Below are 9923 nucleotides of genomic sequence, written 5' to 3'. Positions count from 1 at the left end.
ATGGTGAGTTCTGCAGTGCAGGTTGTGGTAATGGATAGCAACTAACACGTGATAGCCGCCTAAACGACGTGGTCCTCCCACCAAGGCGCCGCCTGTTAAACGCCCCTCGAAGCTCGCGAAAGAGAACGGCATCACCGCGGCGCAGGAGGCGGAGATTCGCGAAGCATTCGGTCTTTTTGCCGTGTCGCATCCCGAACATGAAGACTCCAAGGAGGGCGTGTTGAAGAAAAGCGATGTGCGCAGAGTTCTGATGTAGGTCATGCGAATGCGCCTGAGAGCAGCGCGCCCATGCTAACGACTGCATAGCTCGCTGAACCTCACACCCGACAAGTCCGAGATGTCCTCTATCTTATCCACCATCGACCCTCTCAATACAGGATACGTCGAATTCGTGCCCTTTCTCTCCTACGCTGCGATCGCCATACACTCGAAAGAACAAGGGTCCGACGAAGAGGACGACGACGACGACTTCCAGGGAGAGAGTAACGCGGAAGAAGTTAGTGCGGCGTACAAGCTCTTCACACACGGCGCTGCGGGACCGATAACGCTGGGGCACCTCAGGAGGGTAGCCAAGGAACTGCGAGAAGATGTGCCAGACGAAGTCTTGAAGGATATGATCATCGAGGCCAACGGCGGGGTCAAGGGTCAAGAGAAAGACGTGGGAGGGGTTAGTCTCGAAGACTTTGAGAGCGTCATGAAGAGGGCTGGACTGTCTTTCGGTTGAAGCCTTGAGGCAACATGCGCGACTCACGGAACGCTGCTCTGCACGACCATTGCGAAGTCCTGACGAATACTACCATCGAACGCGCTCACGGCGACCCTTCAAGACCTCCCGCAAAAGCATTTCAGCTTCTCGACCTCCCAACGCTTCACTCTACCCGTCTTCTCCATGCTATGCAGACGATACCCCCGCCAGTGAGCGCACTCAATCCCCAGCATGGGAGGCCGGTATACAAGGGAGGAGGCAGTGAAGCCATGGTTTGAGATATATGACATATCGGGGAAGATATCTACACGGACAGGATATCAGATGTTCTAAAGGAGGATTATACGGTCACAACATATCCATAGTGTATCTGTAGCATAATCAAAAGATACCACGTCGTCTCGACTTGACTGCGATGCCAATTATAGCCGCGCCGATAAGCCGGCGCGATTGGATGGTGGCGCGGCAGGGCTGAAGTGGAAATGTTAGTGCCAAGATTCAGGGACCTCACTCAACAAGCACACGAACACGAATGCAGCAGGCTTGCGTAACGCCAATCGCAATTTCACCTCGTCTCCCACTGCTCTGAACAGTCACTCTTGTTGTACGTTGCCTGTAACTGTGTTCACATTGCCACACCTCCCCGACTAACCCAGTTCCAGCTCAGCTCAATGACCGCGCCCTAAACTTGGACCCTTTTCTCCCCTCGTGTCGCCTAGTCCCATGTCCAGTGGAGTTGAGGTCCCCGGAAGCCAACGACGTCCCGGCATCTGGTCCTACTTTAGTTTCACTGGCCCACGCCGCCGCGTCTCCGTCTCCCTACCACGCAACGTCGACCCCAATCGCGACGCCAGCGACCCCAACGCCAAAGCTGACCGACACTCGCGCCATCGCTCCACGTATTCGGACGCATTCATGAACGACCACAAGGGCAGCGCCGTCATGAATCAAGGGCAGCGCATGCGCTACCTGAAGACAGGTGGCGTCATTGCTTTCATACTGCTTGTGTTATATTTCGTCGCACCGCGCGATGGCATCTCAAAACCGGCAGGTAGGTTGGGGACAGACGCTGGAAGAGACACGTGCTAACACCGTCATCAGTATCCCGTCCAGCAGGCGGCAACACAGCAGCTGGCGACGCAAAGGCCGAATGCACAAAGTCCTTCTCCAAGGACAAGCCGCTCATCCAGTATGCCCTCATGATCGACGCCGGCAGCACCGGCTCCCGCATCCACGTCTACAAGTTCAACAACTGCGGTCCCAGCCCCGAACTCGAGAGCGAGAACTTCGAGATGACACCCAAGAGAGATGGAGGCTCTGGTCTTTCGGCATATGGCGACAACCCAGAGGCGGCTGCCAAGAGTCTGGACGTGCTCATGGACGTTGCGCTGAAGAACGTGCCCAAGGAATACCAGTCGTGCACACCCGTCGCTGTAAAGGCAACGGCCGGTCTCCGCAAGCTCGGTGAGCAGAAGAGCAATGCCATCCTCGCCGCCGTGCGCCACCACCTCGACAACGACTACCCGTTCCCGCTCGTCTCGGAAGAGAAGAATGGCGTCGAAGTCATGCCTGGCGAGATGGAGGGAGTATACGCATGGATCACAGTCAACTACCTTCTAGGCAAGATTGGCGGCCCGGATAAGAACCCTACCGCCGCTGTCCTCGATCTCGGTGGTGGCTCTACCCAGATCATCTTCGAGCCCACCTTCCCCGACACTCCCCGCGGCGGACTCCCCACAGAGCTAGCAAAGGGCGACCACAGATACGAGCTCGACTTCGCCAACCAGAACTTCAATCTCTACCAGCACTCATATCTAGGCTATGGTCTCATGGAAGCCCGCAACAACATCCACAGCACCCTCCTCGCTGGCCTCCACGAGAACAACAAGGACAACAAGGAGTACCTCCAGAAGCCCATCGTCAACCCTTGCATCGCCCCCGGCATGACACGCGAAGTCGAGGTGCAGATGCCCAAGGGCCACGCACTAGGCGACTCCGTCACAGTCAACATGACCGGCCCCGCCACCGCCTCGCCCACCCAATGCCGCGGTCTAGCCGAGAAGACCCTCCACAAAGACGACGAATGCGCCATCGCACCCTGTGCCTTCCGCGGTGTCCACCAGCCACCATTCGAGCAGACCTTCGCTTCCGAAGCCGTATACCTCCTCTCCTACTTCTACGACCGCACCCAAGACCTCGGCATGCCCGAGTCTTTCACCCTCCGCGAGCTACAAGATCTAGCCAACAAGGTGTGCACCGGCGAGAAGGGCTGGGATTCTTTCAACGCTGTGCCCAAGGCTATTGAGGAGCTCAAGGGCAGGCCTGAGTGGTGTTTGGATCTCAACTTCCAGTATGAGCTGTTAAGGAGTGGGTATGGTATGCCGATTGACCGTGAGGTCAAGATTGCGAAGAAGATCAAGGGTAATGAGCTGGGATGGTGTTTGGGTGCTAGGTAAGTTCCTCTTTATTTTTCTTGAGACAGTGACAGTGCTAACGTAATAATAGTCTCCCGCTTCTTGAGGCGAACTCAGGGTGGCAGTGCAAGATCAAGCAGGTTCAATAAGTGCGTTCTTTTATACGACGCTTTTGCCATGCTAAAAGACGATGCCTGATACCTTGTTCTCTTGGACATCTCTGTCGCGATATGCATTGATTGGCGTTCTTTCTGGGTACGGTTGTGAGACGAGCATGTCAAGTCTCCGACGAGGCTGATGACTAATCACTAGCCTAGGTGTTGATATAGACCGTAATGAATACCATTATTTTTTCGCATCGAACTCCAAAACACGTGCTTCTCTCTAGTGCTTCGGCTGACATGTAACGATCCAGTGAGCATGCGACGGAACATTCTCCGTAGACCTTTCCAGTGATGCCATCCTAGTTCGTAAATCCATGTAGCGGTCAGCTTTTAGAGCGGGCTCCCAGGGAAATTAAACCTTGTTGCTTACTCGCCCAGCCGGGCAGATGTCCCAGGGGCGTGGATCCGAGATCTTGTGCAGTAATACTTCCACGCGTACTGTCCGTGACTTGGAGTTTAAAGAAGGCGGTGGGATGATTAGTCGGACCCGTGGACATGTATAACCTTCTTTGATCAGCCATCGTTGCTGCGCTTCATTCAAGGTGTGTCGCGCACGACCAGAGAGGGCTAATGTCTGGTATCAGGTAAAGGCATTGTCAATGCACATGTCATGACCTTTTGAGATTTGGAAAGTTTAGGGTCCAGTTTACTAACAAGTTGGCTCTTTTTTGTTTAATCATCCTTCTTGACCACTCTCCTCTTCGTCCAAAGCACGCGGATAGTCCGACTTCTTTACCACTCGGCGCACGGTATGCCAGCTTCGAAAATGGGTCGGAGACTTGGTGCTTTAACGGGCGCATTTGCTGCGCTTACGACATTGTTCTCTTCAGCTTCCGCGATTCCATTTGGCGTAAAGATCTATTCGTGTACGACACCAGGAGTCCTTGCGCCCGCTTTCGACGATGGGCCATCATTCTATTCAGAGGATATCCTTGACCGGTACGAACACTCTCACAGCCCCGGGGTGGAATCCTTTGTTCGTGTACTGATATGGAGTCTTAGAATGGGAGCAGCAGGCTTCAAAGCAACCTGGTTCATCAACGGAGATAACATGGGCAATCTATACGATTACAACGCGACGCTACATAGAATGGTTAGCATGGGCCATCAGATCGGGTCGCATACGTACGTCTTTCCCTACACAAACTTCGCCCGTACAAAAACATCAACTAATCGCAATAACTAGATGGAGTCACGCAAACCTCTCCTCCCTCACCCCCACCGCCATACGCGCCGAAATGACCCTCCTCGAAGACGCCATGACAAACATGCTCGGCTTCTTCCCATACTACATGCGCCCACCCTTCCTCGCCGCAAACAGCCAAGCACTTGCCGTGCTCAAAGAACTCGAGTACCATGTCATCATCGGCGACCTCAATACCAAAGACTGGAAATACCAATCCGCGGATACGATTGGTGAGGCGAAGAAACTGTTTGATTTGGGCTTGGAGAGGGGGTATAGTATTGTTGAGGCGCATGATCAGGAGGAATGGACGCAGGGGGAGTTGATTGACTATATGATTGGGGTTGTGAGGGAGAGGGGTATAAAGAGTGAGCCCGTCCGCATCATCACCCGCTGTTCCTACCAACATAGGCTAACTACCCCACCACAGCCGTAACAGTAGCAGAATGTCTCGGCGAACCCTCACCTTCGCAATGGTATCGCACCGCTCGCCTTCCGTATCCTCTCACCAGATCCAGACTTAGCTGCCAAACGCCTTTTGCAAAGTGCGATACCGCGGACGATAGTATCCCATGGGAGAGAATTACGCCCGATCTGACGTGTGGGAATGAGAAAAAAGGGAAGGGGAAGGGGTATATATGCCGGACGGGCCAGTGTTGTAGTAGGCATGGGAATTGCGGGATTACGGAGGATTACTGTAAGATGGATAAGGGGTGTCAGGAGGATTTTGGGGTTTGTAAGGGTTGAGAAGAAATCGTTGGATTGTTTTCTCGTTGGCAGAGCTCGCCGCTTCTGGGGTTTAAGCGGTATCGCCCTGTTGTATGATGACCACAGTGTCTCCCCGCGCCCGGTGACAATTATCGAGATCTTATAGTGGCCTCTTGATATGAGCTGCTGAACCGAAACGTCATCCATGCTTTCAAGAGCGCGACGCTATGTAACGACCTCTTCCGTTGTAGCAACCTGGTCCTTATACTCCAAGAAAAGTTCGTACTGTCCGACTGACTGCAAATGCTCTCGCAACATGTCGACGATTGAAAGATGGGCCGCTTTCTTTGCGTACGTGAAGGCCCTCTGGAACTGCGCATGGTCGCGGCCACCCTCTCCGGCATTGGCCCGGAGAAGGCAATATAGAACATCCACTCGTCCATGCGCAGCGGCACATTCGAGTGCGGTCATTCCACTGACGATAGCCCCAGGAGCGTTCACATCTGCTCCTTTGCTCAGCAGGTAAACCACTATGGCCGTGAAGCCGCCCTGGGCAGCGAGTTGAAGCGCGGTTGCGCCGCCTATCCTGGCAGGTGGCGAGTTTACATCTGCTCCAGATCCATAAAAGAACTCGACCAGATCGAAACTTCCGATTTCTGCTGCTCGCTGCAGTGGTGTACGTCTGATCCTTCCGGACGCGGGAAAGTCCACATCGGCATCTTCCCGCCGCGATAACAATCGAACCATGTTCATGTTCTTCGTACCAACTGCAGCAAGCAGAGCGGTAATCATTGGGTGACATTGGCCGCTCATCGGATCATCGAATTTGGCAACTACGGTCTGAGGAGTACATCTCAAGGCCCTCGACTTGTGCCCATAGTCCAGGAAGAGTTCTGCCCATGACGTGTCGTTGCCTGCATCTCGCGTGACGGCGATGAAGAAAGGTGTGACCGCCTGATCATCCCCTGATAGAAAACTGTGAGTAAAGCCGTTGGGATCAGCACCGTGCTTTAGTAGCAGCTCCACTGCAGGTCTGTCGTAGCGCTTGAGCGCGTCACACAGTACAGCCGATGCAAATCCTCCCCCTACTCCAAGAGGATACCTTATTCTGAGAGCATTTAAAATGGCTCCAAATAATGAGCTCCTGTTGTGGTAGGCATGTTGTAGTGCTCGCGAGTCGCACGGATCGGCGCCATGGGAGAGCAGCCAATCGCGTGCATCCACGCTATCGTACTCAGCGGCAGTTCTAAGTGCTTCGTTGCTGAACGCTCCAGCATTCCACAGTTTTTCCATCATCTCGGGGTCTTTTCTTTCTACTGCTTCCAGGAAAGCAGCACCTCCTGCTGCAGAACTTCCTAAGCCTCCCGCTACCAGTAGCTTGTTGACCATGGTATGATTGCCTTTTCTTATTGCGAACTGAATTGGCAGTTTTCCACATCTGGAGGATACATCTGGTCTTGCACCAGAGTCCAGGAAGAGATTGGCGATGTCATACTGTTCCGCTTCGAGCGCTTCGATGAGCGGAGGTTGAGTCTCGTACCCTGATTCATGGGATAATATGTTCAGCTCTGCGCCGCGATTCAGCAATTGAACGGCCATCTCGTAGTCTCCAAGCTTCGCAATCTTGCTCAAACCATATCCTAAATGATCCGCTGGTATGTGCTCTCGCTTTGAAAGCAGCATTGCTAGTATTGACTTATTGCAGACCTCCACTGCTGCCTTCCATGCACGAAGCCAAAAAGCCCATTGATGGAGACTCCTTAAGGCATGGTGTTTGACGACAATCTGAATTATGCCTTCGTTCCCCGTACGGATCGCTTGTGAGTATGGGTCTTGCACCCCTTCACTGTCATCCACTGCAGCATGGTCGGTGACCGTCGCTCCTTTCTTGAGAAACAGACGTACCAGCTCCTCACTCTCACTCCTGATTGCCGAACAAAGACTTTCCTCGTTAAGGCCAATGTTTCCATGTAGCAGTCTCAGGACCACAGTTTGATAACCCTTGCTTGCTACAATGTTGAGCATTCGAGTATTCCTTGCTACATCCAGCCTTTCCATGATCTCTAGGATTTCCATAGCCATGTCTTCTTGTTTCATCTCTCCGAGACAATTTTCCCACATCCATTTGGCCCCATGAGCGACTTGCCAATCATGGTGGTTGGCATGAGTGACTCTCTGAAGTACATCGATTAGAAGTCTGTGTTTCTCCTTAAACATCAGGATGTCGAAGGTATCGTATTTAACTACTTTAGTTTTCTCCAAAAGCGTGTCGAATATTTGAGGATCGAGGCTGCTATCTTCAGTGCTTCCAAGGAGGGCGCACTCCAGAGCTCCGGAGCCTTTTTCCCAGCCTTTGACCCGATCACATGTCTTGTGAACATCTGCCCCGTGACGGAGCATGACGTCGATCAGAGCTTTGTTCCTCAGCATCGAAGCGCGCTCTAAGGCGGTGTAAGGCTCCCCACCCACTTCGCAAGTCAGCTCGTTGATGTGAACAGGCAATGCTCTCATTGATAAAATGGTATCCATCATAGACGCATTGCCAACTTCGATGCAAGCTCTTAACAATTGCTGAGTTACCGGCAATCTCAGGTGCCCTCCTTCCGACAGGAGCTTCACGATAACATGCTCGTCGCTTACCATTCTCAAAAGGTGGTAGAGCTGTTGACTGGAGATATTCCCAAGGCCTGCCAGGTTGTTGCCAAGTGCACACAGAAGGTGACGATGCAGATTCGATACGTGAACTCCCACGCGCATACTTGGCATCGAGTTTGAGCCGGTGTCACTCATTGGGCCCTTCGTATATGGGAGGATAGAGCGTAATGCGGATTTCCTTGACATAAGTCTTTCGTACAACGCTTCGTTCGACACCTGAAGCAAGGGAAGTCCTCGTTGGACGCGGACATAGTCTCGTAACTCAAGCATGCCGGTGCTGCCCAGCATAGGCGTAGGGCAAATTGAGATGAAACGCTCGTAGATACTACGTTCTAGAGTCAGAAACGGCAGATCGTTTGTGAGATCTTCGACACGGTTGTTGAGCTGAGGGCGAATGACGAATCCCTTCGGTAGCTCTGGAGCTGTTTGTCATGTCAGATTTGGGTTACAGCAAATGGTAGGGCTGAGCTGTCCATACGGCTTGCATTGAACAGCTTGTGGAAAGGCACGTGACTCTGATTCTTGATCCGGAAAACTTCCCTCTCAGGAAGCAGCTCCCCCCATCTGTAAAGTTCGATCTCGTGGCCGGATTGTGCGTAGCGAAGGAGCGTAGTCGCGATTGCTTCACCAACGTCGCTACTTCCATTCTTCTTCCATGACGCATCTGCGGCACCCCATCTTCTGATCCTGGTTCGATAGTCTGCTTCTCTGTAGATATTGAGTTTTAGTCTCAACAACGCTAGAAATTGACTTACTTGGCGATGAAAGCATACTTGTCTTCTATTTCCTTCATGACTGCCTTCAATGGTAGCTGTTGCACCTTGTACAGCTCCGCAATGTGCGGCTTCATCTTCGCCCAATCGGAGGCTTTGGGCCCCAGGCTACTGACCAAAGCTGATTTCATATTCTCCGGAGATCAGAGAGATGCGCAAGGTATGTAACAAAGTGAAGTAGGTTGAATCAGCACAAGATGAGCAGCTTCTCTGGCGGAAGGTGGATGACTTCGAGCCTGCCAAAGAAGGCTGCGCACGACGTGGCATGATGAAGAGAGGCTGTGAAAGCGGCATGACGAGACCGTGTGTTGATTGGTGCTTGTCAGACTGTATATCAGGACCAAGAGAACGCTCACACTTTGGTGGTTGATGTCGTTGCAGACCAATGGATTGCGCTAGTGGTGAGACTAGCGTCGTTGCCCCACTATCTCACAGCCTCCACGCCCATCCCAAAACATCGCTTCCTGACCCTCATTATCTCAGGCAAGCGGAGCATCGGGTCACCGGGCGGAGAAGATCGAGTCCACTGAACGAAACGATGTTATTGGCCGACGCCAGAGTGGTGCTGCAGGACATTCCAAGCGCGCCACTATCTGGTACATCCAAGTCATCGCGCCCCAGCCCACGTCGAGGCGCATTCTGTTCTTCGCCGCTATGTAATGGCATTAGAAATCCCTGTTCATCCGATTCCTTGATCAAGGCTGAAGTGGTCAAGCGCCCCCTTCGACATGTACAACTTCCAAAGTGACCAGTCCTGTCGGCTTGCTCGTAAGCTTTCGGTCAACCACTTCAGCCTGGCGAGCGACGAGCCCTAATTGGCTCGCGCCAGACTGTTGCAGCTGCAAGCAATCCACCTCCTAGTCTGTGAGGAGTAAATCATAACCTTCAATTTTGCCAACTTCTCTTCTTGGAAACCTACCATGGCAGAAACACTTATAAAGAGCTCGTCCAGAGTGACAGAGTCTTTGAGCCGCCATCTTCGCTCTCCTACAAAATATACACGCTTTGGTGGATACTCGTAGATCAGCATCACTAGATTCGACTGCTTCATCACACTCATCTTTCTTCCGGATCTATAGTCTTCTTAATAGCATACCTACATCGTCTCCTTGATCAATACATCTACCACGAAACGCAAATGTCGATTTCAGCCGAAGTTCTCGTCGCGATTGCAGCCCTGATCATCACAATACCAGTATCCGCAATGACAATCTGGAAAGCATACATGCGATGGACGATGGCACGTCGAGCAACCGGTAAGTAACAAATTGCTTGTAAGGCATTATCAGTGGTGCTGAACATCCGGTTACAGATGACACA

General features: G+C 52.5%; 3 protein-coding genes across 3 annotated transcripts; 2 read left to right on the top strand and 1 right to left on the bottom strand.

Moving 5' to 3' along the window:
* On the top strand, nucleotides 1-724 carry J4E90_010476 (uncharacterized protein; the record flags this gene model as incomplete). The annotated part of the gene is made up of 3 exons (XM_051439988.1): nucleotides 1-3; nucleotides 56-252; nucleotides 307-724. The coding sequence occupies 3 exons, from the start codon at nucleotides 1-3 to the stop codon at nucleotides 722-724; spliced, it is 618 nt and encodes a 205-aa protein (XP_051286210.1).
* A 705-nt stretch (nucleotides 725-1429) lies between these two features.
* J4E90_010475 (uncharacterized protein) lies at nucleotides 1430-3269 on the top strand (the record flags this gene model as incomplete). Its single annotated transcript, XM_051439987.1, has 3 exons — nucleotides 1430-1757; nucleotides 1808-3158; nucleotides 3212-3269. The coding sequence occupies 3 exons, from the start codon at nucleotides 1430-1432 to the stop codon at nucleotides 3267-3269; spliced, it is 1737 nt and encodes a 578-aa protein (XP_051286209.1).
* Nucleotides 3270-5400: 2131 nt separating this feature from the next.
* J4E90_010474 (uncharacterized protein) lies at nucleotides 5401-8734 on the bottom strand (the record flags this gene model as incomplete). The annotated part of the gene is made up of 5 exons (XM_051439986.1): nucleotides 5401-6208; nucleotides 6278-6815; nucleotides 7935-8252; nucleotides 8309-8517; nucleotides 8586-8734. The coding sequence occupies 5 exons, from the start codon at nucleotides 8732-8734 to the stop codon at nucleotides 5401-5403; spliced, it is 2022 nt and encodes a 673-aa protein (XP_051286208.1).
* Between the last annotated feature and the right edge of the window lie 1189 nt (nucleotides 8735-9923).

The sequence above is a fragment of the Alternaria incomplexa genome (assembly GCF_024043165.1).
Source record: "Alternaria incomplexa strain BMP 0042 chromosome Unknown scaffold_22, whole genome shotgun sequence".
NCBI lineage: Eukaryota > Fungi > Ascomycota > Dothideomycetes > Pleosporales > Pleosporaceae > Alternaria > Alternaria incomplexa.
This window is presented reverse-complemented; position numbering and strand designations above follow the sequence as displayed.